This window comes from Malania oleifera, chromosome 1 (genome assembly GCF_029873635.1).
Source record: "Malania oleifera isolate guangnan ecotype guangnan chromosome 1, ASM2987363v1, whole genome shotgun sequence".
NCBI lineage: Eukaryota > Viridiplantae > Streptophyta > Magnoliopsida > Santalales > Ximeniaceae > Malania > Malania oleifera.
This window is the reverse complement of record NC_080417.1, coordinates 2,122,084-2,146,568: the sequence shown is the minus strand read 5'-3', so window position 1 is coordinate 2,146,568 and position 24,485 is coordinate 2,122,084. Positions and strand designations below refer to the sequence as shown.

The 24,485-nt window shown below is 37.3% G+C and overlaps 3 protein-coding genes across 4 annotated transcripts; 1 reads left to right on the top strand and 2 right to left on the bottom strand.

The window, feature by feature from the left end:
• The first annotated feature begins 421 nt into the window (after positions 1–421).
• On the top strand, positions 422–5,489 carry LOC131153480 (nicotinamidase 1). Its single transcript, XM_058105822.1, has 5 exons — positions 422–862; positions 3,076–3,259; positions 3,357–3,490; positions 3,621–3,806; positions 5,142–5,489. The coding sequence occupies exons 1-5, from the start codon at positions 716–718 to the stop codon at positions 5,229–5,231; spliced, it is 741 nt and encodes a 246-aa protein (XP_057961805.1). The 5' UTR covers positions 422–715; the 3' UTR covers positions 5,232–5,489.
• Positions 5,490–5,923: 434 nt separating this feature from the next.
• On the bottom strand, positions 5,924–10,998 carry LOC131153469 (protein NETWORKED 2D). Its single transcript, XM_058105813.1, has 3 exons — positions 10,418–10,998; positions 6,663–9,570; positions 5,924–6,322 (listed from the first exon to the last, which is right to left on the bottom strand). The coding sequence occupies exons 1-3, from the start codon at positions 10,509–10,511 to the stop codon at positions 6,286–6,288; spliced, it is 3,039 nt and encodes a 1,012-aa protein (XP_057961796.1). The 5' UTR covers positions 10,512–10,998; the 3' UTR covers positions 5,924–6,285.
• A 2,477-nt stretch (positions 10,999–13,475) lies between these two features.
• On the bottom strand, positions 13,476–17,191 carry LOC131153461 (uncharacterized). 2 transcript variants are annotated; one of them, XM_058105803.1, is made up of 3 exons: positions 16,925–17,191; positions 15,661–16,810; positions 13,476–13,986 (listed from the first exon to the last, which is right to left on the bottom strand). In XM_058105803.1, exons 2-3 carry the CDS (start codon positions 16,130–16,132, stop codon positions 13,937–13,939), a joined length of 522 nt encoding a protein of 173 aa, XP_057961786.1. In that variant the 5' UTR covers positions 16,133–16,810; positions 16,925–17,191; the 3' UTR covers positions 13,476–13,936. The 2 variants fall into 2 exon arrangements, with proteins under 2 accessions (XP_057961786.1, XP_057961776.1); XM_058105793.1 differs by lacking the exon at positions 13,476–13,986 and having other exon boundaries at positions 14,070–16,810.
• Between the last annotated feature and the right edge of the window lie 7,294 nt (positions 17,192–24,485).

The following is a 24,485-nucleotide window of genomic DNA, read 5'->3' as shown; positions in this document are numbered from 1 at the left end:
TTGTAGAAAAAATATATAATATATATAATTCATTTTTATTTATAAATTTAATATATTTTAATTTTTTTTAATTTTATTTTCCTTTGTACTTTCAAACGTGGCAATGCACCTACGACCTTTCCTGTCAAAAAAAGAAGGAAGGTAGGAAACCCTCAGGGTGTGGTTCAGGTGGTAGTGTGAGTTATGGGAGTGCCTCTCATGAGATCAGGTATTCAAACCTTCTTAGGTTCGTTTTCGCTCCTGAATTTCTAAAAATTACCTCCTTTTTGAGTCATAGGATCGGTTTCAAGGAGCGCGAGATTAGTCACATAGATCGTAAAATAGACACGTGGAAACTCGTAATCCAAAAAAAGGAAAAAGAAGAAGAAGGTAGGAACGAAAATGGCCTTCACAAAAGAAATAGCCAATAAGGATATGAAATATGAATGGCAAAAAGTCAGCGTTGGGGGGATCTCCTCAAGGATTTCCCATTGACGACGTCACCCTGTACCATTCATCAATTCGTCATTCGGCAATGGATCCACCTCTCACAAGCCTCACCAATCACCATTGGCTATTAGTCTCCCTCTCTTTTCTCTTGAATGCACACTCTGTTTCTCACTCTCTCTCTCTCTCTCTCTCTCTCTCTCTCATTTTCTCTAGTTATCCGAGGAAGACTGCGTACCGGCGCTGGGGGTTTTTCAATCTTGGTGGGTTTTGAGAAGAGAATTTGAAGATGATTTCTGGGTGTGGGAGAGTTGATCTGTTGAAGGAAGAGATTGGGATCGATCAGGAGTCTCTGCTTCTATCAGGGGACGTCCCAACTGGCCTTGTCATCGTTGACGTCGTCAATGGCTTCTGCACCGTCGGCGCCGGCAACTTGGTATTCCTGATATCTATGCTCTGTTTCTTCCTTTCTTATTTCTCATACCCCGCAATTATTATAATTATTGTTTGTAAAATTTTGTTCTTGATCCTCTGACTCTGTTTGCCGAGGAAACAGTGACGAAAAGATTATAAGAGAAACTCACCTCAACTATGCCTAGTACGTGAACTAGGCTGACAATATACGAAAAAAAATGATTTTTGGTTTTTGGGTGAAAGGGAAAATATGATCTTGAGTGTGCTTTATCACCTAAACTTAGCCATATGGATTAGGCTTGGTTGATTAGTATTAGATCGTAGGAGGGTTTTTGTTCGCTTGATCCCAATGAGAGAGCAATAAATCAATGGCGTGTCACCCCCCCCCCCCCTTTTTTATTTGTTTTCATTCCTAATATTTCTTAGCAACAAAATGGAGCATGGTGTCAGGGACATGCAGATTTCCAAGGGCAAAGAAAAGGAATCATCCTCACCTTCATCTGCCTAAAGTGTGACAGAATCTTGCTTGTGCAGCGACAACACAAAACTGAGCCCTGCCCAGTTGTACTTACCCTCATTCATGGAAACAATCAAATATCTAACCTAATTATCGAGTCTAATGGGTCGAAAGCCCTTGATTTTAATGAGGTTGTCACATAGGAACCATAACTCGAATATAAGGAAGTAAACTTGCAATCTACCAACACTGAGTGTAACTCTCATCTCCACTATACAATTCTAGTTTCAAAGTACCTATCACTTACTGACCCACCCAATAGCCGGAGTTAAGGGAATTGACACCATGAGCTGCTCAATCAAAACACTTGAAAGATTAACATCCCTTGATAGTCCAATCGGATCTAGGATGACACTGCTCAATAGTATAGCTGACGACCAAGAAGGACGGACACCCCTTTCTCCAGGCTGAGTACCATGCAACCTCATTCTCAAATGGATCATCCATGGGGCTCCCAATCCCACATGGAAGCCAAAGGCACCCCTTGAGGACGTTAGGAGCTCACCCCATTTGTGCTCCTCAAGGTGTTCACTTAGTACCTAATAAGATATCGGAGGAGGTAGGCCACTCACCTGGTGTTGCTCCCAAAGTACTGTCTCCAAAGCATTCTTGTTTTGATATGAGCAACCACTAGGAATCTAATGACAATACATCTTCATTGAGAAATCTACCATAAGTACTATCTGAACCAACTACAATGTCACAGAGACATACCAAATCCATCCCCATGACATCACCATAGTGAGATCTGTGTTAACAAGTTTTCACCAAATCAGAATAACACAACAAAACCATGTGTCATAGTTTCAAGATTCTATGACCGTGACACATGGCTTTTTGAGTTTTTCCCATTATTCCTTCTGCTTTAATATAATAAAAACAAATTAGATTTGTAGAGGGAGAATGAGGATAAAAGAACCCTACCTTCTGCTTGGTTCCAAAGAAAAGTTTGAAAAAGTAGAAAGTATGTTAGAAATTAGAATTGTAGACATGTTGGATGTTTTCTTTGGGTTGCTAAAGTTTACTGGACTGGATTGGACTTAATACTTGATAGGATTTGAATTGCCTTCTATAAAGGATAGACAAGTTGTTTAAAAGATCAAAGTATCCTTAATATGAAGAACAACTTAGCGAACAAAGGGTAGTCTTAGCCATACACTTGTTGCACCAAACACAGAATAATGGTGTTTTAGTCATTCGCAGTACATAAAATATTCAGCCATAGCTGCTCCTGTGTAAGGATGGTGAGGTATTGTAATGTAGCAGGAGAAGTCACCGTTTCGGCTTCCACAATAGTGTATTCCATCATTCCCTTTTCCTAGAAAGTAGTCACTACCTGAGCCACAAAAGATGCTTTTTAACCAATAGCTACATAAGCACATATTACATTTTGACTTTGTTCTAGCCTAACCAAGTTGCTGAAACAAATGCACTCTCTAGTAAATGGGACAAGAGAAAGCAAAAACCTCCCATCAGCCTAAGCTCATTAATTTAATGTTATCTCTAGTGTCATGGCTTCATGGGTTGCATACAACTATTATTAATTCCATTTAGATCTAAGTTCAACTATGCAAAATGGTTTAATCATTGAACTGATGAATCATTCTTCATAATCATTGATTTTTATCAATTCTCTGTTTGGCTATAAGTTTTGATTTTGCTTGTGTTGGTGAGTGTTGGTTCTTTGTTTATTAGTGGTCTTATTAATTCATACACAGGCCCCAAGAGAGCCTAACAACCAAATTTCTGGAATGGTTGAGGAGACAGTGAGGCTTGCTAAAGTGTTCTGTGAGAAGAAATGGCCAGTCTTCGCTTTTCTTGATACTCACCATCCTAATATTCCTGAGCACCCCTACCCTCCTCATTGCATAGTTGGCACAGATGAGTGCAAATTGATTCCTGGTAATTTACCTCAAATATACTTGGAATCCAAATACGCCAACAGAAACTTCCTTAGTATACACATCTTAATATTCACTTCCTTCTTGCCCACTGCCAGCACTGCAATGGTTGGAGAATGAGCCGAATGCTACACTTAGGTGCAAAGATTGTATTGATGGTTTTCTTGGTGCAATTGAGAAAGATGGTTCCAATGTGTTTGTAAATTGGGTGAAAACCAACCAGATCAAAGCTGTAAGTATTACACATTACCTTTAAAGTACTGCCCATTTCTGAATGTTTCCTGTTGTGTTGATTTCGATATTCAATATTTAACTAATGAAGGGTGTGCCCATGTAATTTGGTGAACAATTTGTTATTGTAGATATTGGTGGTAGGAATATGCACTGATATATGTGTGCTGGACTTTGTGTGCTCTGCGTTGTCTGCAAGGAATCGCGGTTTCCTTGCGCCTCTAGAGGATGTGATTGTGTACTCTCGTGGTTGTGCTACTTATGATATTCCAGCTGATGTTGCTAGAGCCAACAAAGATGTTATAGCTCATCCACAGGTATTTTGATGTCTGATCATAAATAGTGTTTGGGCATGGCTGAAGTTGTTAGCATGCAAAATCTTTTAAAGCTAGTAATTCTCAAAGTTTGAGTTGAACTGGGAATTTGTATTATAGCATTCTTACAATATGTCAGCAGGAATAAGATTATGATGAAAAGTAGCATATCCGCATACAAAAACTATTTGATGACTTTTGCAAGTACATCTGACCATATTGGGATGACATTATGCCAGCCTATGTACTAGGCATGGGGAGGATTTACATGAGCAATAAAGTGTGTTTGAATTTTTAAATCATTCAATATATTCAATGAAAAAAAAACTTTGCTCAATTGATGTTTTATGTTTTGAAAAGATTCTTATTAAGTTTATTTGTTTGATATGGAGAAAATATATGGCTTTATGAAGGTAATGGTCATTTTATGGTGGTAGATAAAAAGGAACACCTTGTTATAAATGATAACACAAATTTGCTGAAGAAGCTTTTGTTAGTTTCATGTAGAAGTTTCACATTGAAAGGAAGGGATAAAAACAGAGTTGGGGTAGGGGAAGAGAGATGTTATTAGCAAATTTCAAATTGTGCTACAATTTCTTATTTCTTGCTTTTGCACTAGTATTACAATGATTTGGGAAATGAAGGAAGAGGATATATGTTTCCAGCTGGAATATCTAGTACGTTGCGTTGTATTTGGATCAAGATAGAAAAGAAGTGTGGTATTAGGTGAATGTTAGCATAACTTTAATGCTGTGCTTGAGAACATGAATTTTGGACTTTGGATTTAGATTTGAGGGAATTTGGACAAATTTCAATATAATTTGATATTACATCTTATTCAAATCTAATACGAATCCAAATCCAAGGCCTCTTCAAACATTGGATAAGTCTTAGACCCCGGATTACTTGTGATTTTGGGCATGCATTGGCAAATGGCTAGCTCATGAGTATGCACAAGCGGCCTATTATGTTCAAGTTGCTTATCTTAAAAATTAAAAAGCCTAATACAGTGGGCTGCCTGCTCTGTATACCCATCCCATCGCAGTGGCAGCTGGCAAACCTTGTGCTTTCCTTTTGTTTTTTTTGTTTTCTTTTTTTTTTCATTTTATTTGTGAGAGGAGCCCATTTGCATCTAGTACTTGCCCTGCCTCTTTTTCACATTCTACGAGGCATTATTTTCCGAATCTATACATATGCATGGCAAAGTAATGAGCATGTGGCATAACAAACCATGTTACTAAATCAACATTCTCTTGCAAAATACTCTTGCTAGTTTTTTGTTATTGAAAAATAAACATTTTTAAAAAATTCCATAACATTCCATGTTTTCTGTAACAGGAACTGATGCATCACATAGGCCTTTATATGGCCAAGGGAAGAGGGGCCAAGGTAGCATCAGAAGTATCATTTGGCATGCTGGAGGCATGATCCTGCTTAGGCGTGTCTGTGCAGCTGGTGTGCATGGATCACCCCTGCAGTTATAGAATACGTTATAGAATATGTTACGTGGTTTCCTATTTGTTAGTTGTGTGAAATATGCAGATGAAATATAATAAATGTACAGATCAAACTTGTGTTTGAATTGCCTTTCTGGAATTTTCATAGTGGTTAAAGTTATCATGTTGCGTAAATTTACTGAAAAATTGGCAATTCACCAAATTACGGAATCAATATGCTATTTTTTCATGTGTATTGCTAGAATTGCTGGTTGCCACTATCTGAAGATTAGGCTAGTAGGCTGTAGATATAATTTTGACCAGAACATGATGAATGTGAGTATATCCATAATGATTACCAGAGCAAACGAAAGACCAATGCATTTTGTGAATAACAAGATGCTGCAAAACCTTGGAAAGCTTGCTCTCACCTTTGGAATCTCTAGTAGGTCTTCTGAGAAAATTAGGCCATTCATTGCTGTCAGCATGTTAAAAACTCATAATCTATCAGAAAGGAATGTGCAGGACATGAAGACACTTTTCTTGCTCATGGAATGAAGATCGGCTTGATGAGTCTAACCTCTCACTAGTGGGATCTACTTTCTAGGACAAAACTAGTCTTCTGGTAAAAGTGTATGCATCGGATAGTTGAAGTCCCATGACTCTCACACAAACAAACACATCAAAAAATAATTAACCATGCTAATAGGAGTTAGTAGAAGGATCATTTACATATTGACATTATAACAGAGCATGAGCAACAAAGGAATAATAAACTGATCATCTTTTCCAGTAGCCTGACATATTTTTTGATTACATTTTTCTTTGTTAAGGATTAGTAGAAGGATCTGACCTCCATGAGTTGGTACATGTCTTGTTGCATCAGCAGCTTGGTACATGAGAGGTGTTAGGTCTTGATCAGACATGCGGTTGAGTCCCATGCTCATTTGCATTTGAACTTAGAGAAGACCAGTTGCCCTTTATTTGCTCCTAGTTGTAACATGGAAAGAGATTTAGTTTTCTTCTTCCCCAAACTGTGTGCCTAACTATGAATTCCTTCTCCGGCTGCTAGATTTCAAAGACCTGTTGACACCATTAAAATTTTAATTTACAGATTGAATTTTAGGGGGTTGGGGCAGATATATCTTGAGGGTTATTTTTTGTTTCTAATTCTTCATTGCTATCTATACAAGCTGGGAAAAATGTCAATGATTTTCCCAATTTGGTAACATATTTGAACTAAGAACATGTGGCAAAGGATACTGATTTGTAGTCACAATCTTGAAACATATGTAGCTTGTCACATGTTCCATTTCAAATTCAATGCAAGGATGACAGAATTATTAGATCCTCCAGAAAGCAGAAAGGACAACAAAAGTAAATAAACAATCCGGAAGAAATTGAATGAATTAAGAAAATTTACGTTGGAAGTCCGGCTCTCAGATTGTTGTATTTTCTGTTCAGAGCAGGATTCATGCAGGCGAATAGTGATGGCTTCTGCTTCTTTGGTTTAGTCCCAAAGATAAATGATCGCAAGGGAACTCGAGTACGACTTGTTGAGTGCCTCAGTGGGGAATGACTATGGTTCTTTGATCCAGAAAGTTTGAATTCCTCATTCAACTTTGCCAAAGTCTTCTCAATTTCAAGTTGCAGTCCTGTTACATGATCTAAACCTGCTTGCAGCTCATCTGCTACCTTGTTATTCTCTTGTTGCATGTTCAAAACTTCACCTTGAAACTTTGCAGCTTGGTAACTCGTAAACTTGTTGCCTTCGTCTTCAGAACCTGCCTTTAAAGCTTTTGTTATTTCTTCCTGAATGTTGCACAGAGAGGAAAATCTGCACTGCAATTCATCTTTCAATACCACACTTTGTTCCACCCAGACTGCTAGCTCAGTCTGTATCTCTCTCAGGTGTTTGTATATTGGCCGAGCATCTGACTTCAGAGAAGGTTCTGGGCTACTACTTCCTTCATCCTTCTCCTCAATTTTTTCATTAATCTTAGATATTTCAGCTTGTAAATCTTGAATCCCAGTTTGAAATTTCTGTATCTGATGGAATGAAGTGCTGAATCTTAACCAGAAATCCAGGTTCTGTTCGAGGAGTTCATCAATGCTCATCCGGAACTTTTCTTCAATTGCAGAAGCGGCATGTGCTTGGTCAATTAGAATTACCTTGACATCACCTTCATCGTCTTCCTCTATTGGTTTAGAATTTGGGGGTTCGGTTACAGTTGATTCCTCTTTCCTTACTGTAGGCGCCTCAGGTCTTTCGATTTGTTCAACAGTTTGATCATCTAACAAATTAGAGGACTGCTGGTTGTCAAAATCTATATTTTCTTTCAGGTTCTTATTTTTAACCAAACTGGCTTGCAGTACTGTCAGTTTCTGATGTAAAGATTGAATTTCTTCATCCTTCTTGGCATTAGCACTCTCCAGTTCTCTTAGATGCACATTTGTTTCAAAGTGGCTGTCCCCATTTTTCTTTTCCGATTCACTGAGTTTCTTCTTGATTTCTTGAAAATTTTGAAGGACTTTAGCATACTTCTCCACTAGAATTTTTTCTCGATCTTCCATTCCATTCGAGAACAACTGCTGCCAGTTTGGCTCATCTTCTTGGTCTGTTTCAAGTTTGTGTAGTTCAGCAATGAGATGATTGTCAATTGTCTGGGACGAATCTCCCTTATCCCAGTTTGGCTTATCTTCTTCTGCTTGTTCTTTAACTGAACCACTGGAGGCTTTCTCTTTCTTATCCTCTCCAACTTCTGTTTCTGCATTTTTAGCTCTGCTGAAATCATTCCCGAGATTCAGTTCATTCTCTTGTTCTTTAAACTCTTTTTGTACCCTGATTTCAGGTAGAGATCCTTTGTTTTTTTGCATTGACTTGGTAACCTCAAACTCCTTATCAGTCCTTGCAGTCTGCGGCTTGACACAACCATCACTAGAATTAGCTGCATCTCCCAGTTCAGTCGCATTTTGAGATTTAATTTCCATTGCCAATCCTCCTTTTTGTAACAAATATTTAACCTCAAGCTTCTCATCTGGCATCACGCTATGCAGTTTATTTGTCAGGTGATCAAGATTACAATGTGCTTGAGTAAAATGTGTTTGGAGGTTGTTGTTTTGATCTTTAATATTTTGGTTCAGGTCTTGAATTCCGTGCAATTTTTCCTTCATTTCCCTCAGTTTACTGCTCAAATCATTTTTACCATAAATGAGAGTTGCCCTTTCATCTTCCAAGCTCCGAATTTGTTCTTGAAGATCATCAGTTTCTGTTCTTAATCTCCTTATAAGAGCAGTCTGAGATGAAACAGCAGTTTCTAAGCTAACGACCTTGGTCACGAGCTCATCAACCTTGTCTGCCATTTCTGCCACAGTAAGGGATGTACTGGAGCCAACCTCAAATTGTTCCTTAATCTTCTCTCTCAATGACGACAGCTCCCTCTCTTGCACTGCAGGGTCCACTTCTTTGTTTAAGCTATTTGGTTTTCCACCCTCTTCCCCGGATTCATATTTGTCAAATGGATTTTCTTGATCGGTTTGGTTCTGAAGAAACTTATCCTTAAGGATCTCCAACTTCCCTCGAGCATCCTTAATCCTTTGGTGCTCTACTCTTGCTTCCTCGGTCGATCCCTCTTGTCTCTCCTGCAACTGAGCCAAGGTCTCTTGGCATGATTTTAGAGCTGCTGCTGCCATCAAATTACGGGCCTCGTCATCCTCAATGACAGCACCAATGCTGAATTCATCTTGTAATTTGCAAATTTTCTCCTGCATTTCTGCAATCTGTTTCTCAATTTCCCAGTATTTGGCAATGCTACTTTCAGAAGATACCTTCACAAATTCCTTCTCAGTTTGCAGGGCCAAAATTCCTTTCTGAAGCGCGTCAATCTCTTTGAGTGCCTCTGTTTTGCTCAAACCGGACTTGGCAGCAGTAGTGGTTCCTACTTTTGTTCCCCTCTTCGGTTTCATTCTCTTCATAGATAATGTTAAGAGACCTTTTAGATCTTTGGTTGGAATGTTTGGAACCTTTGGGACATTTGATTTTGGGCCGTCATGAGACTTCTTTTGAATTTTTGGTGATCCAGCTTCATCTTCCTCATCCATTGCAAACTGGACTTGTTCTGGGAAAACAGAAGCAATGGTGGTGTTAGCATTTTGTAGCTCTGTTGAAATGTGGTCATACCGTTCGGCTAAGGCTCTATATGCTCGGTATGATTCTTCTACAAAGCTTATCAGTTCTGGCCTCTTCTTGTAGTACATCTCTGCTCTCTTGGCAAAGGAGTCTCCATCCTCTTCAATGAGTTTAAGAACTTCTTTCACCTTTTCCTCCATATCTGCAATTCCAGGAAATCTGATTTAGAGTTGGATATGAAATTGCGCATGCTGATATCCTAACAATGCCTTGATATTTGATGTCTGCATCAATTTCTGCCATGCTACATGCAAAAGCAAAATTCTGAAATTCCATAGATGAAGTGATCATGAAATTGGTGTTAGGGACAACGATCAGATCTCATGGTGTTGACAGGCATATTGGAAGTTATTTGGCAAACGGTTTTGAAGTCAGCTTGCTCGTGAGATGAACTCGAGTTTCTGGTTCTGTGCAGTGGATGAAGGGATAAAGAAGAAGGCTGATCGAACATTCAAATTCATGTGCCTCCCTAATTTTTTTATTTTTTTTTTTCAATTATGTGTTTCAGCCAAGGTGTTTGTTTCTGAATCTCTGATGCAAGAAAACTCAAATTCAGGAGATTGTTCATGGGATACCAGAAATCTCATAGCCAATTACTACGACAGCACAATCTAACCGGTTGCCTGCCACCATGACTGAAAATAGAAGAAATTTAAATTCAAATTTGAAAGCACTAGGAAAATCAAATTGATGATGAATTCGGATGGCTGCTATCCATTTTACCGTAGAATTAATTCTACTTCTTTAAGAAGATAGAAGGGGCAAAATATTGGATTAAAAAAATCGAACAACTATGACCTATGATGATAATTTTCAAGAATGAACTGCAGATTTCTGAAAGAAGAACAAGATAAAACTCGAAAAAAATGAAGAATGAGTTTTAAGAAACTCACACATAAATTAATTAAATACTGCAAATTGAATGAAGCCCATCAAATTAAACCCAATAGGGTGGACACTAATCGATCAGAAAAGGAATACGGACGTACCCTGGAGGTTTTGCTCGAGCCATTTGGACTGCTTGGTCCTGATGTGGCTCGCCCACCACCATGAATACGCATTGCTTGCAGCTCTCTGCAACATCCCTCCACCTATGCTTTGATCTGTCTCCCTGTTTCCCCTTTACCAATCTACACCAAAAAATTCACCCTCTCTCTCTCTCTCTCTCTCTCTCTCTCTCTCTCTATAAAAGAGTCAGAGACATTGAATTGAACCAATTGAGGCTAGGGAAGAAAAGGCTAGATGGTTAAAAAAACAGAACAGGGGAACAGAGATTTCGGGAAGAAGCTTATGTTCATGCATGCGGCAGATTAAAGCAATGTCGGAGGAAAAAGCTCAATGGTGTGATTATAGGGGTGTGGTGGATGGGAGCAATCTTCGCCCGAGATATGTGTTGAACCATCTCTTCCATCTTCAATCCAAAAAACCCCAAGAAAAAAAGCTAACCCCAATCTGCTGAATGATTCCGTAATTTTCAATTTTAAAATCAAAACAATGTCATCTTTGCACGTTGCATGGATGTCATCACCGCCTCAAAAGCCAAAAGACGAAACAGAGCACCCCCCCTTTTCAGCTTTGGAATTGGGATTGGACCCTTCCTCTTTTGCCTTCCTTTTTTAAAAAATAAAATAATAAAAAATAGTAATTCTCTCTCTCTCTCTCTCTCTCTCTCTCTCTCTCTCTCTCTCTCTCTCTCTCTCTTCTTTTTTTTGGAGATTTTAATGTGACCAAGACCCAACCCTCAAAATGTTTTGACTTATTATGAATAATTAATATGATTTCTTTTGAATTTGATTAATTTTATTTCTTTGAAATTATTAAAATAGATATTATTTAATTTTGTCTTATATTTTTCAGATAAAAATAAAAAAATATCAATAATAAATTATTAATTATTAAGTTATTTGATCGCTTTCTGCTAAAGAAATAACATAAATTTTAACCTTGAATATATCCTTATTTGGGTCTCTATCTTGTTTTACATTTTCCTTTTTTTAATATTTTCACATATCTTTATTACTATTCCACATATTTTTTAATATATTTTGAAAATTTCAAAAATTCTATTACGCGCCCTTGAGATTTAATATAGGAAACCGAATCTAATATTTAATGAAAAGATAGATACATGTATACGTATTTCACGACCAAGCTATCCGACAGTCAATTTCTTTTGACCATTTTAATATAAGCGCAATCTTTTTAAATATAATTTAATGAAAGTTAAGTATTCAAATCACTCGTATATTTAGTACTCATTAGTTGATAGTGTGATAAAAATATATTTATATAAAAATTAATTAGTCAAATTAAATTAAATAATTAACTATCCACAAAGTTAAGAATTATATATATGTGTATGTGTGTGTGTACAAAATACTCTAAGGGAGTGGCCCAAGATAAAGCGGTTAAAAAAACTTGAAGACAAATTTATTCCCACTCAAAAATAATATATCCACAAAAATAAACTTGTTGGATTCTAATTCAATAAGGATTAGCAAAAAATGTGAGTTGGGATTTTTTTTTTTTTTTTTTTGAAATAATGATGTCTGAGATCCTTTAAATACTCAGCTAATCCATTGGGATAGAAAAATCCTATGATAAGCATATAAAATTTTCTAAGACATATTTTTCAAATAAAACATTTTCATTTTAATTTTTAATAATATATATATATATATATATATATATATTAATAGAAGTACTTTGTATTCCTAAGTAGATAAGAAAAACTTAGGATTTATTTTTGCATATAAAGTTTGGAGGTCATAAATTATAGAATGATGCTCAAGTCAGTGGTATTATGGTTTAAGCATTAATACAATATTTTATAATTATAGATTCTATCGTTCTGAATTTGATGTGTTTGAAGAACTATTCTCTATAAATATTTCTCACATAAAATTTTGACTACTAAATAATATATGCTTGACATGTAATGGTATATGAAACTCCATCCAAAACTACTATGCCTTTGAATGTTTCAAAGTAATTTATAGAATTCATACTATATAATAAATTAAAGACTTCATCCAGAGAGTTCAAATCCCTCTCTTGCCCTTCTCCTTGATAACTTCATATTGAATTTATCTTTTACATTTCTCGAACCCCTTTTGAAATTTTCATTTCTTTCAAATCATAGTGATTTGTTAAGCTTGTAAAATAGATAAGATTGAAGAGTAAGGAAAATGAAAATTCCCTTTTTTCTAATTTTTGTAATAGCAAATTCGTGTGAAACCTTTTAGAGGTTCATCAATGGCGTAAGTATTAGAGGAAACTACACATGTCATCACGGGCTCCATTGGCATCATCTATGTATTGATTGCACTCTTTCTCGAATCCTCTATTGTAGTTTTGGCATTGAGAGTTGTGCTTTTTCACTGACTTGTACTAATTTCGATTTGGTGTTGGTTAGGCTGGAAAGGTTATATATTTGTGTTTGACATGGGATACTTTGGTAGGACAATAAGAGGAATTTATGTGGTCCAATGAAAAAGGGTTGGTGGCTCAAATGCACTACGAATGCAGAGGCATTACGAACTTAGATGATTGAGTGGATCACCCTCCTCCTCAAAATTCTTCTTTGCAAGTAACTGCAAAAGGGTTCATTTTGGACTTTGCCCTTCATTCAGTCACCCTACTCGTCTCAGCCTCGGCTTCATTTGACAAAACATGTCGAAACTTCAACTACCTCTCTCTCTCTCTCTCTCTCTCTGGATTGTTTCTCACTCTTTTCTCCTTGGCTTTTTCTTTTATTCATACCTTGGCCGCATGCAAGCCAAACCAAACAAAAAAGGAAAATAAAAACTAATGAAGAGCAAAAAGACAGATCAATCTCTGCTTCTGAACACAAGAATGCTCCTTCCAAAATGTGTTACCATGCCTTGATTTTCACAGCAAGAAAACAAAGCAAGTAATTTTTACTTCTAAAAGCAAGATCCCATCTGTACTTCAAATGTTAGCATGCCTAACACAACATAAACAAGAGAGAGAGAGAGAGAGAGAGAGAGAGAGAGAGAGAGAGAGAGAGAGAGAGAGAGAGAGAGATTTTAACTCCCAAAGTCTGAAGGAGTAGTGGGATATATATATATACAATAGCAGTCGGTCAAAAAGCATAGATATATCGTACGTATTCACAATAGTTGTATTTACAATAAAGAATGGGCACTATACTTCAGGTTCTCCAAATGTGCCTCTCCTAAAAGCAGAGAGGGTAAGTACCAAAATGTGAAATGTGCTGCAGAAAAACCAAGGTCTGCATCTTCGTCCCTCTCAGATCCAAATGCAAAGGCACTAGCTCTGTTTTCCTCCCCTCCCATTTCTACTCAAGATGCTGAAGTAGACCCAAAAAACTTTCTTTTTTTTTCATTTTATTTTTTATTTTATTATTTATTTCTAGTTACTTATCATTGCTGTTATGGAGGACTAAGTCTTGCAGCAAGATAGTACTCCATGTAGTTACAGCAGCGCTGAAGATAACTCAGATCATGGTCGAGTAGTCCTAAGATTCAGCTGTTCTGAAGAGAAGAAAGCCACTGCTCCATGTACTTCTTGCCCTCTGCAAATCAAACCAAACCCGCAGGTAACTCAATGAAAGTTTAAAATCAGTACTTGGATACAAAGTGGGAATCACAGCAATCATTTATAAGTACGTATTAAGTAGAATATACCCATTTTGCATGGGAGTTAGGAAAACTGGAATAACAAAACTACACGTGCCCAAAAAAAAAAAGGTACAAAAACACAAGAAACAAAAACAAACAAAAAAGCTTTCAGTGTCAAATGAATGAGATGAATTAAGTGTTTCAGAGCTCCATGGACAAGATAATGAGGAAGGATATGATAACTTAAGCTAAGGAAAATATCCTTGACTGTGTGAATTGGCGGAAAATGATTCATGTAATCGACCATAAATAGTGAGACTTAAGACTCGTTGCTGTAGAGTTCCATGGCCACATCAACAAGGTACAACAACAACAACCAAACCTAATCCTACTATGTGGGGTTAGCTATATAAATCCTTCTCTGCCAATTTCCACGATCATGGGCAATTTCCTCACGAAATTCAAGACTTTTAAATCCCACATCAACACAGTGGGTGAACAAAAAGAACAGTCTCCAGAGAGGAACTTGGTGCACACCAATGAGGTGTGGAGCTCTTTGAAGTGTCTCACTGTGGAGGACCTCCAGGTTAAAAAGATCATAGAAGTATAATCCTCTGCTTTGAATATAAGTTGGATTCATAGACACTTTAACACCATTGACACTTTAACTGATGAAGTTCCAAAACTCAAATCTTACAATGTATGCTAAGTCATCATTACAATTAGTTTCTCAAAAGACTGGCCCCAAACCCACGGGAAGCCCTGGGTATTCTCTCCAGCAAATACCAGGGCATTCTTACAAAAAGTTATACTCAACAATCACCCTGCCTTTTCTGTTTGTCTGCATTTTGTCATGTTACTGACATGGTCACTTCTCCAAATTTTATGAAGGAATGGGGATTTTCTTCCCGGCCTCCTAATCTGTCAACAGAAAAAAAGCACTTTCTACACTTGTTCACTTGACATCCTTTACACCAATTATACTTCCAGATGAGGATCTAAGAAGCCACAGAAGTTATACTTTCATGCAATTGCAGTTGACAAGTGAATATAGGATGATAATTTGGACATTGTTCCATTCATATTCATTCTTCTTCAAAAACACTAATTGATAGCTCTGTAAGGAGATAGTAATATGATAACAGCCATATACACCATGCGAGAACATAAATTACAACAATCACGATGGTGACTGATCATGCAAAATATGATATAAAACTCTCCAGGTTGAAATCTCATCACTGAACAAAAGATTATTAGCCATAACTTTCCATGCTAAAAAGGGAAAATAATTTACTGAAAAGTAGTAGCCAAAAGGAATGAGAATTTTAAGGTCTGAAGGCAACGTTATAAAAGTTCATCTGCATTTCAAATGTAAAACTGATTAAATCTCAAAGGGTGCCTAGAAACAACTTAAACAACTAATATATGCAGTTTGAATATTGGTATAGGGAAGTTAAAACATGGGCACAACAAAATCATGTAGGACATACCGCAAGAAATAGGTGGATCACAATATTAAGAATTATGTAGAAAAGATCATAATACCAGCATAGAATCAATAAAGCAATAGAACAGCACCACTCCTAATGAAAAATTGAAACCATACTGGCAGGCATTGTTCTCACCAGGGTAGTCATCAGTGAGATTCTTGATAGCACTCAAAAGATGGTTACTGGGATCCTCCATCGGTTCCTCACCGTCATGCCTATAGCAAGGAACCAGCACAGCAAAATTATCTTCCTCTTCGTCATCTTTCTGGAAATCAGGGGCATGTGGCTCCAACCACCCAATCGACCAGTCCGAATCCTCCGAATCAGAACCAGATAAACAAACGCCATCAGATGGCACCAACACAACATCATATTCCCTGTCAATTCTCCGGCGCTCTTCCCTGCTCTGCCATTTCCGCTTCACCTTTCTCGGTGAAGAGGCAATCCTCGGTCCCTTCACCGGAGGAAACTTCAGAGTTTCAGGTTCCCTCAATCCAAAACCCCAATCAGGAGAAGAGGAGTTCAGCGAAGAGCCATTCGGAACGGGCTCTTTATCTTTTCCAGCACTCCACCACCACCACGAAAGGCGGGTGAAAGAGACGGCCATTTGGGGGACCGAAAAGCGTTAGAAAGCAAAACTGGATATATGAGTGATCACTTCTCTGATGGAAAAGATTTGAGGAAAAATGAGAGAAAAAGCCAGAGATTATTTGGAGCAAAAGAATTGGAAGCTGATAACAGGAAGAGATTGCAAGTGGTTCCTGCCTGCTGCAGTAACCACTAGATTAGAAATTGATTCAGTCATTAAATTAAAAAGATCAAATCAGGAAAGAAATGAATTTAATTGAACAAACCCATTAATACAAATAATGAGTTAGAAAAGCTACAGCAGCAACTTAAAATTAAAAATTTCTTCATATAACATCCCAATCATCCATCCTCCATCAACACATCCTCCTCAAGAGACGTGAAAGAATACAACAAAATTGCCTACTCCCTGCAAATAATGACCCATTCTTTCTCAACGATTTCCAGCAAGCTTTCCAGAAATGGAAACCCGCAAGAGAATAATGAAAGAGAGATAACTAGCACTCGACACAACTCCAAAAAAAGGCAAAAATCAATACATCCTTAAATAAACTAAAATGTTCACACAAATCAGAGCATCAAAAGCTTCACCGACATACCAAACGCTCCAAATCCCCAAGACCAATCCTCAACTGTACTCTGTTCACCACAAAATCGCCCAATTTTCAAGATAAAAGAACAAAGCTAGTAATCTTGCCTGCTCTTCAAAAATTGAATCAAAATTAAACTTTATAGAACGAAAGAAGAAGAAAAAAAAATAATAAAAACAAAAACAGTTGAATCGCGGCTTTCAGGTCAAAATCGGGATTACCAGAAAAAACCGAAACTTCAACGGCGACACAGTATCTCAAATCCCCAGAAAAAACGAAACTTTCCGTCGGAAAGTACAAATTTCGCCACTCGGATCACAGAGAAAACCGAATCCGCTCACCGGAACAAGAAAAGACGGGCGAATTCACGGAGAAGCAGTAGGGATGCCCAGCCATTTCTCCCTTATCTCCATTCCCTCCCCCGTAGAAACTATCCCTTCGCTCCCAAATCGCTATCCCAGAGAAATCAACAACTGACATAGCTGGTCACCTTCTCAACATTTATATAGACCAGCATTCCCTTCTGGATTTCATCGGACGGCCCAGACGTGATCAGGCGGAGCCTCATGTGATCTTACTGTGGACCTCCAGTCATTCCACAACAATAACAAACAAACAAACACACGACTCTCTTTTTTTAATTTTTAATTTTTTTTATTTCTCATAGAAAGTATTTAAATGATTAATTATATTTTAATTAATCAATTTCTTAACCAATATCTGCCTATTAACTCAACAGAATCGTTGAATTTAATTTCAAATTTTTTAAGTTGCTACAAGTCAATGATTTTCATTCATTAAAATCAATGTTTAAAATTTAAATTTTAAATTTTAAAATTCAAAAACATCAATAAAAAAATCATAAATTTATAAATTTAAAATTGTATTAAATATAACTATAATTTTTTTATTTAAATAAATAATTATGTAATATATTTTTATAATTTATAATATAATTATTTGAATTATAGTTACTAAATGAGTCAAACCAACCCCAAATCATTAATGGAAAATTTGAAAACTCCAAATTAAAATTAAACCTCAAAAAATGATTAGACAATAAACTATTTTTCCTATTAGTTTTGATTCGAATTTTTCTTTTTTTTTTTTGTTATCAATTCAATTTTGGTTCTGTTCATCAATAACCACAACTAACCAAACTAAACCGAACTGATATGTTATAAATATATGTATATGAAAAATACATATGATATACAATTTTAATAATTTAAATTTTGAAAAATTATATGGATATAATACTCATGCCTAAATTTTTATTTTAAATATTTCATATATATATATATGTGTGTGTGTGTGTGTGTTGATTATTATCAAAGAAAAAATATTATTTGTAGTGACTTTAGAATTTAAAATTGTACCTAACAATTCGATTTGGTTAACCAATGAATATTAGTCTAAAAATCAATTAATCAAATTTTAATTAATGTTTCAAATGGGTTTTAGTCCGTATTTTTTACCAAATTAAAACTTCGGTTCGGCTAATGATCCGGGGTAATGGTTCGATTAACTAAACCATGCCCACCCTGGGTGCGGTGTGCACCCCTTGTACACCTAATAATTTTTCATATTATATAGTATGTGAAATTTAATGAATCAAAAAATTTAGGGTTCATTTTTATAAAAAAAAAATCATTTTAGAAAAGAAAATTAGAAACTCGTGTTTTATGATATTTTCTCTCTTTATTAAAAATAAAAAATTATTCTAATAATTAGAAATTAAGAAATATTAAATATTAATGATATTCGTAATCAACGTACTTATCAATTTGGAGTTTTTTTTTTTTGACAACCAAACATAAACAAAAAAAAAATTCTTTCAATTTTTCCCCTTAATTTAATCAGAGGCTAAAAAAATTACAGCAAGTAATTTTTAAAATATCACCGTGGAAATTACATGTGGGTGCGAATTTTGCTGACGTGGGCTTAATCATTGCGTGTGTGCGGTCCAAGCAGCTGCCACGTGTCGGACCTCTCAGCCTGCGGTTACCTAGACTTCAGATGTCACCTTGACACGACATTTTGTTGCTATACTACATAGACTATAAATCTGTCAATGCTCACATTTTTTACATATAAAAAATATAGATAAAATATAATAAAAAGATACCATTTGTGAATTATTAGGATGACTAGAGAGGCTTTTCTTCCCAACACATTGGGTTTGGGTACATGTGCTGATTTTGCCATTTTAGTTTGGTTGATGAGTGACCCAACACTATTTTATTAATACAGTTCATTAAATTCTATGCCTTTTTTAAAATATCTAAAAGAATTTATGAAAAGTTGTTAATGTATTTAATTATTATCAATATTGAGTGGTGGCTAATTAATTGAAAGTTATAGCATGTTAATTGTCGCAACGGTCTAGAGAGGGTTCAAAACCAGTATTTGTTGATACAATTCTTACATTAAACTTAGGTCAATGAACCAATAGTTTCAGTCTGCATTAATTAACAAGAATTGGGATCGGGAGTTTAGTTATGCGAGCGGAACGTACTAGCACCCTCCTACACACCCGTTCTACTAAAGATACCTAATTAATTATGAATTATCCTTAAATTGAATATAATGGTCTTTAATTAATACCTTTAAAATAAATAAATAAATAAAATTTAAAGAAAAAATAAAAAATAAAGTGCGATTTATGAATGTCTAATAAGTCGTCCAAAGGAGGGGATCTTGTTAGATAAACTTCCCTCATAACTAATATATATGATGTAAGAACCCAAACCATGATATATGAGTTTATTGTGTAAAAGTGGAGTAAAAATGGAATTTGCACAGACTTCGTCGATGAGACCATAATTCGTCGAAGAAGGTAGAAGGCTTTTCGTCGACGAAATTCAGAGATTCGTCGACGAAGAAAAGCCGAGAGGTTTGGAAAATTTAAATATCAGGGTTCGTCGACGAAATCGCTGTCTCGTCGACGAAATCCCTGAAGACTTCGTCGACGAAGACACCAATTCGTCAACGAAGCCTCTTGGGTCAAAGGTCTTTATAAGGATATTTTTGGTTGCTTCTTAGCTAAGTTATGGTTTTCCTCTCTCTCTCTCTCTCTCTCTCTCTCTCTCTCTCTCTCTCTCTCTCTCTCTTAGGATTTGAAGCTCTCCCTCCCTCTCTCTCTGTCCTCATCTCTCTCCTCACATCTCCTCCCTCGTCCCTCCTCCCTCTCCCTCATCGTCCCTCTCTCTTCTCCCCTCGTAATCTCTCAAGCTCTCCTCCCCTCCCCTCCTCTGTCCCTCCCCCTCTCTCTCTCTCCGTCTCTCTCCTCTCTCTCTCTCTCGCCTCTCTCTCTCTCCTCGCCTTCTCTCTCTCTCTCCCTCTCTATCCTCCTCTCTCTCGGTCTCTCTCTCCATCTCTCTTCTCTCTCTCTGTCCTCTCTCTCCTCTCCTCTCTCTCTCTTCTCCTCGTGCCCTCTCTCGTCTCAGCTCTCTCCTCCTCTCTCGGAGTCCTTGCTCTCTCCTCTCTTCATCTCTTCTCTCTCTCTTCTCTCCCTCTCTCGTCTCGGCTCTCTCGTGCTCCTCTCTTGGCACTCTGTCTGCGCTTCTCTCTACTTCTCTCTCTCTTCCCTATCTCTCTCTCTCTCTCTCTCTCCTCTCTCTCTCTCTACCTCTCTCCACCTCTCTCCTGTCTCTCTCTCTCTCTTTCTCTCCCTCTCTCTCTCTCTCTCTCTCTCTCTCTCTCTCTCTCTCTCCCTCTCTCTGTCTCACTCTCTCTCTGCCTCTCTCGAAGTCTCCGCGTCTCTCTCTGGATTCCTCTCTCGGTTTCTGCCTCGATCTCTCTCTTCTCCCAAAGAAAGACAGAGAAAGAAGAAGAATGGCCGAACGTCAGCACCAGTCCCTTCTCTCTGTCGCTCTCGTCTCTTGCTCGTCTCCTTCTCTCTATCTCTCTCGCGGTCGCATGCATCTCTCTCGATTCCAGTCTCACTCTCTCTCTTCGTCTCTCTCTCCTTCTCCTCCGAAGGAGAAGAGACCTTCTCTCTCTCCTCTCCCTCCTCTCTCTCTGTCTCTCTCTCCTTCTCTCTCTCTTTCTCTCGCCTCCTCTCGTCTTTCTCTCGTCGGTGCTCTCTCTCCTCTCTCTCTCTCCTTCTATTGCCTTCACGTTTGTCACCGAAATCACAAATCCCGAAGTACTGGTGAGGATTCAATGAAGGATTCTCTACGTTTCTATAGATCGGAATCTCCTCGTTTCGGAGGATTTCGGGTTTCGAGTTAAAAAAATCAGGTAGGGCTCGGTTTTCATTTCTGATTCAGTATAATGTGTAGTAGTACGGATTGTAGTATGTAATTGTACTTGGCTTGTAGATTTCGATTCTCTGTTTCATAGTTTTGAGACCTAGAGTTGTATTGGATTTCGGGTTAAGGTAAGGGGATGCTGTTTAGTTAAGCCTGTAAAAGCTAACTATCATATGTTGTTTTGGGGGCTACTTATTTGGGGAAATCTATCGGGTAAAAATGCGGGATTTTTGGGTTACAATTTTGAGAAAATTGAATTTTGGGTATCATCTCTAATATTTGGTTTGGAAACCGCTATCTTGTTTTAATTGTAACTTGAGGTGACCGTAATCCGTATTTTTGCATAACTGTATACTTGAATTTGTAAACGTAATATTTTCCGTCAACCAAATAAGTGAAGTATGTTTTATGTATTCTTTTGTTCATAATTTGTGAAACGGTTCTTGTGGCGGCTAATTTTACCGACGCTGAAATGTATAGACGTGAGTTTAAATGATTCCAGGGATTGGTAAAATAACCATATCCGGGTAGTTACCGGGATAGAGTTCCGGCTCTATGCCTCAGGGTGTTGAAAGTATCACCAATATGTTTCGGCTGTTCACCGAAGGGTGTTCTCTACACTACCCCATTTGTAAGCAAGGATTTCACATGGCCTAGGGGGGGTTGTCGTTGCTAGTTTTAACATGTGGCAATGTAATCAGGAAATGAGATCTGGGTGACCTTGTGTAGTTGCATATGTAGCAATGTATTCAATATTGGGTCTAAGTAGTAGATCTTCGTAGTTGCATATGTAGTAATGTAATCGCTGTGAGGTTAGGTGACCTTGTGTAGTTGCGTATGTAGCAATGGATTCACTATTAGGCCTTGATCGTCGCAGCGTAGTTGTGTATGTAGCAATGTAATCGCTGTGAGACAAGGTGACCTTGTGTAGTTGCGAACTAGTGTGACGACACTGACCATATGTATGTATGTACGTATGTATTTGGGTATCGTATGAACTGGAATGGTTTTTGTGAAAATACTGGAACTGTATGGAAATGTATGAAATTATACGAATTATTTCAAACTGTATCGTATGTATAGTGTTATGAAGTATGTAAAATGACACTGGTATGCCACACACTAATATTACCTGTTTTCTCCCTTACTGAGAGGTGTCTCACCCTGAATATTATATATAAATGTATTTTTTTCAGGTCCTTCGGGTAACTGAAACTAGCATCCTAGCATTCGGAAGCGAGGGGTGTTGTTTAGCTACTGCTAGTACCTGATAGGTATGAGTTTGTGTGTAACGACCTGCTTAATTAACTGTTTTTTTTTTTTTTTTTTATATTATGATAATCTACATGCTCTGATACCATACTGGGATAAATCCAACCATAAACCTAAGCAACGAGAAGCATAAATCACATAGACATAACCATATGAAAAATATATACACAATACAAAACCAATACCACTCAATACCAGAGTACTACATGTTTCCCAAAATATACACATGTCACTGTTTCCCAAAATACCCTCAACTAGCTAGGGGATACAAAAATTCTCCCAAAACATACTTACTCTTTGATAGGGCACCCCTGAAGCCCCTCTATCTGCGAGCCTGATCTGCTCACCTGAAAAATAATTCAACACTAGGATGAGCCAACGCTTAGTAAGACGAAATATGCTATTACTAGTGTGTGGCAAATGAAGATCTGTTTTCAAATAAACATGCATAACTGAATATATTAATAAAGTATAAGTGATAAAATTGACCACCCCAGTCCCTATTGCTTAACATGACAGTATTGGAGTTTATTATTCAAAATACTTCTAGTATAAGTAAGTATGTTTCCTGTTTCTGCAAATCTATACATACACGATAATTACTAAAAATGTTCCCTGTGGATATATGTATGTCATGACTTACCCCCTCATGACAGGGTTATGCCGCCCGTAGGGTGGATTTACCCTGGCTGGCCAACCAGGAATAAATCACTATACTTCATCGGTCGATCTGCTCACCTCAACCCATATCTGGATGGGGAGCCTAACCTCTTCAAGGGCCAAGGTGATCGACCTTACCACGTATTATCTAAATAGGTGGTGTGATCATACGTAAACATAATATCTGTAGACAACAGTCTCGTGCTCTGCTTAACGCCATAGACCAACAGGGTCTGATACAATATAATTGTATTTACTATATACAACTATTTGTGATTACACATGATTTCTGGAATATCGAAAATTAACCATGATGCCTGCATAAACTGCCACTGAAATTCATACATCGTAATACTGAGAACGTATCATCATAACACTGAAACTGTATAATCATAATATGATATTCGTATAATTCATGGTATGAGATTCATAAAATCATGTACTGAAATATCGTAAAATCAGAAATACGTGAATATTGTAAATACATATTTTTCGTCGATATTCATATTCACAAGCCACACGATACGGTAATACATAATTTCATCATTAAATAATCTGTATAATTATTTTAAAAATACCTAGCTAGCCCATATTCCCTGACATGACTACCTGGAAAGAACTATGAAATACTAGACTAAACACCGACAAGGGCATCTACAAACATCCTGAAAACAATATTTGCTAGAACATAATATCAGTATTTTCTCCACTTACATTATTTCTTATAACTATCATAAGTCCAAAAATAGGCTAAAAGACTTTACCCTAAATTTGGGATGAAGTTCCACTCAATCCCACCGACGATCCGCCCTATCAAACTTGAAGAGAATTCTGCCAGAAGCGTCGTGGTGGCTTCAGATCGTTGATCCGATGACTAACAGGGCCAAAATCGAAGAGAGAAGGGAGAGAGAGAGACGTAGGAGAGAGAGAGGAGTGCGGAGAGTGAATAAATATCATATTTTTAGCTATTTATAGGGCCAGATTCATCGACGAGACACGTCACCTCGTCGACGAGTCCTTCATTAAATTCGTCAACGAAACCCTGTATTCGTCGATGAAATTCAGAGCAGCTCGAACCGTCTCTCGGTATTTTCTCGTTGACGAAACCCTATGTTCGTCAATGAAGTCTGGTAATTTCCTAAATTTATTTTACCCCCGAAAATACAATGTCGTCGACGAAGTCTACGGCCTCCTTCTGTTTCTGTTTCTATTTCTCTCCCTTTTATTATTTAAATACTATTATTTTTCGGGTCACTACATTATGAAGCCGGGTTGTCGTGATGGATTTTGTATACGCCCGTTGTATGTATGGTATTCGTAGGGAAGTATATCCTTGTATGGTATTGACTCTGGTATGATACTGGTTATGTATAAAAGACCATATTTCGCTGCGTATTTTGATGAGTACGAACGTTTGTATGTATGTATATAGGACATCCGTTCACCCCACGGGGTCGGACCCTCTTTTTATGTTGTATCATGTATGTTTTAATTAATATAAAGACAGGTTAGGTTACTTAAATTCACCCCTGGGTTCCATTTCTGGGTTAGGGGAGGATAGACTTAGTATCAGAGCGAAACAAGGTTGTTGGTA

Excerpts from the sequence above, each read along its gene's own strand:
- LOC131153469 (XM_058105813.1), bottom strand. The coding sequence starts at position 10,511 with ATGTTGCAGAGAGCTGCAAGCAATGCGTATTCATGGTGGTGGGCGAGC. Across the intron at positions 9,571-10,417 it reads GCTCGAGCAAAACCTCCAGG|ATATGGAGGAAAAGGTGAAA; the intron begins GTACGTCCGTAT and ends CTGGAATTGCAG. Across the intron at positions 6,323-6,662 it reads CTGAGAGCCGGACTTCCAAC|GTCTTTGAAATCTAGCAGCC; the intron begins GTAAATTTTCTT and ends TGGTGTCAACAG.
- LOC131153480 (XM_058105822.1), top strand. The coding sequence starts at position 716 with ATGATTTCTGGGTGTGGGAGAGTTGATCTGTTGAAGGAAGAGATTGGG. Across the intron at positions 3,491-3,620 it reads AAACCAACCAGATCAAAGCT|ATATTGGTGGTAGGAATATG; the intron begins GTAAGTATTACA and ends TTGTTATTGTAG. Across the intron at positions 3,807-5,141 it reads ATGTTATAGCTCATCCACAG|GAACTGATGCATCACATAGG; the intron begins GTATTTTGATGT and ends TTTCTGTAACAG.
- LOC131153461 (XM_058105793.1), bottom strand. The coding sequence starts at position 16,132 with ATGGCCGTCTCTTTCACCCGCCTTTCGTGGTGGTGGTGGAGTGCTGGA.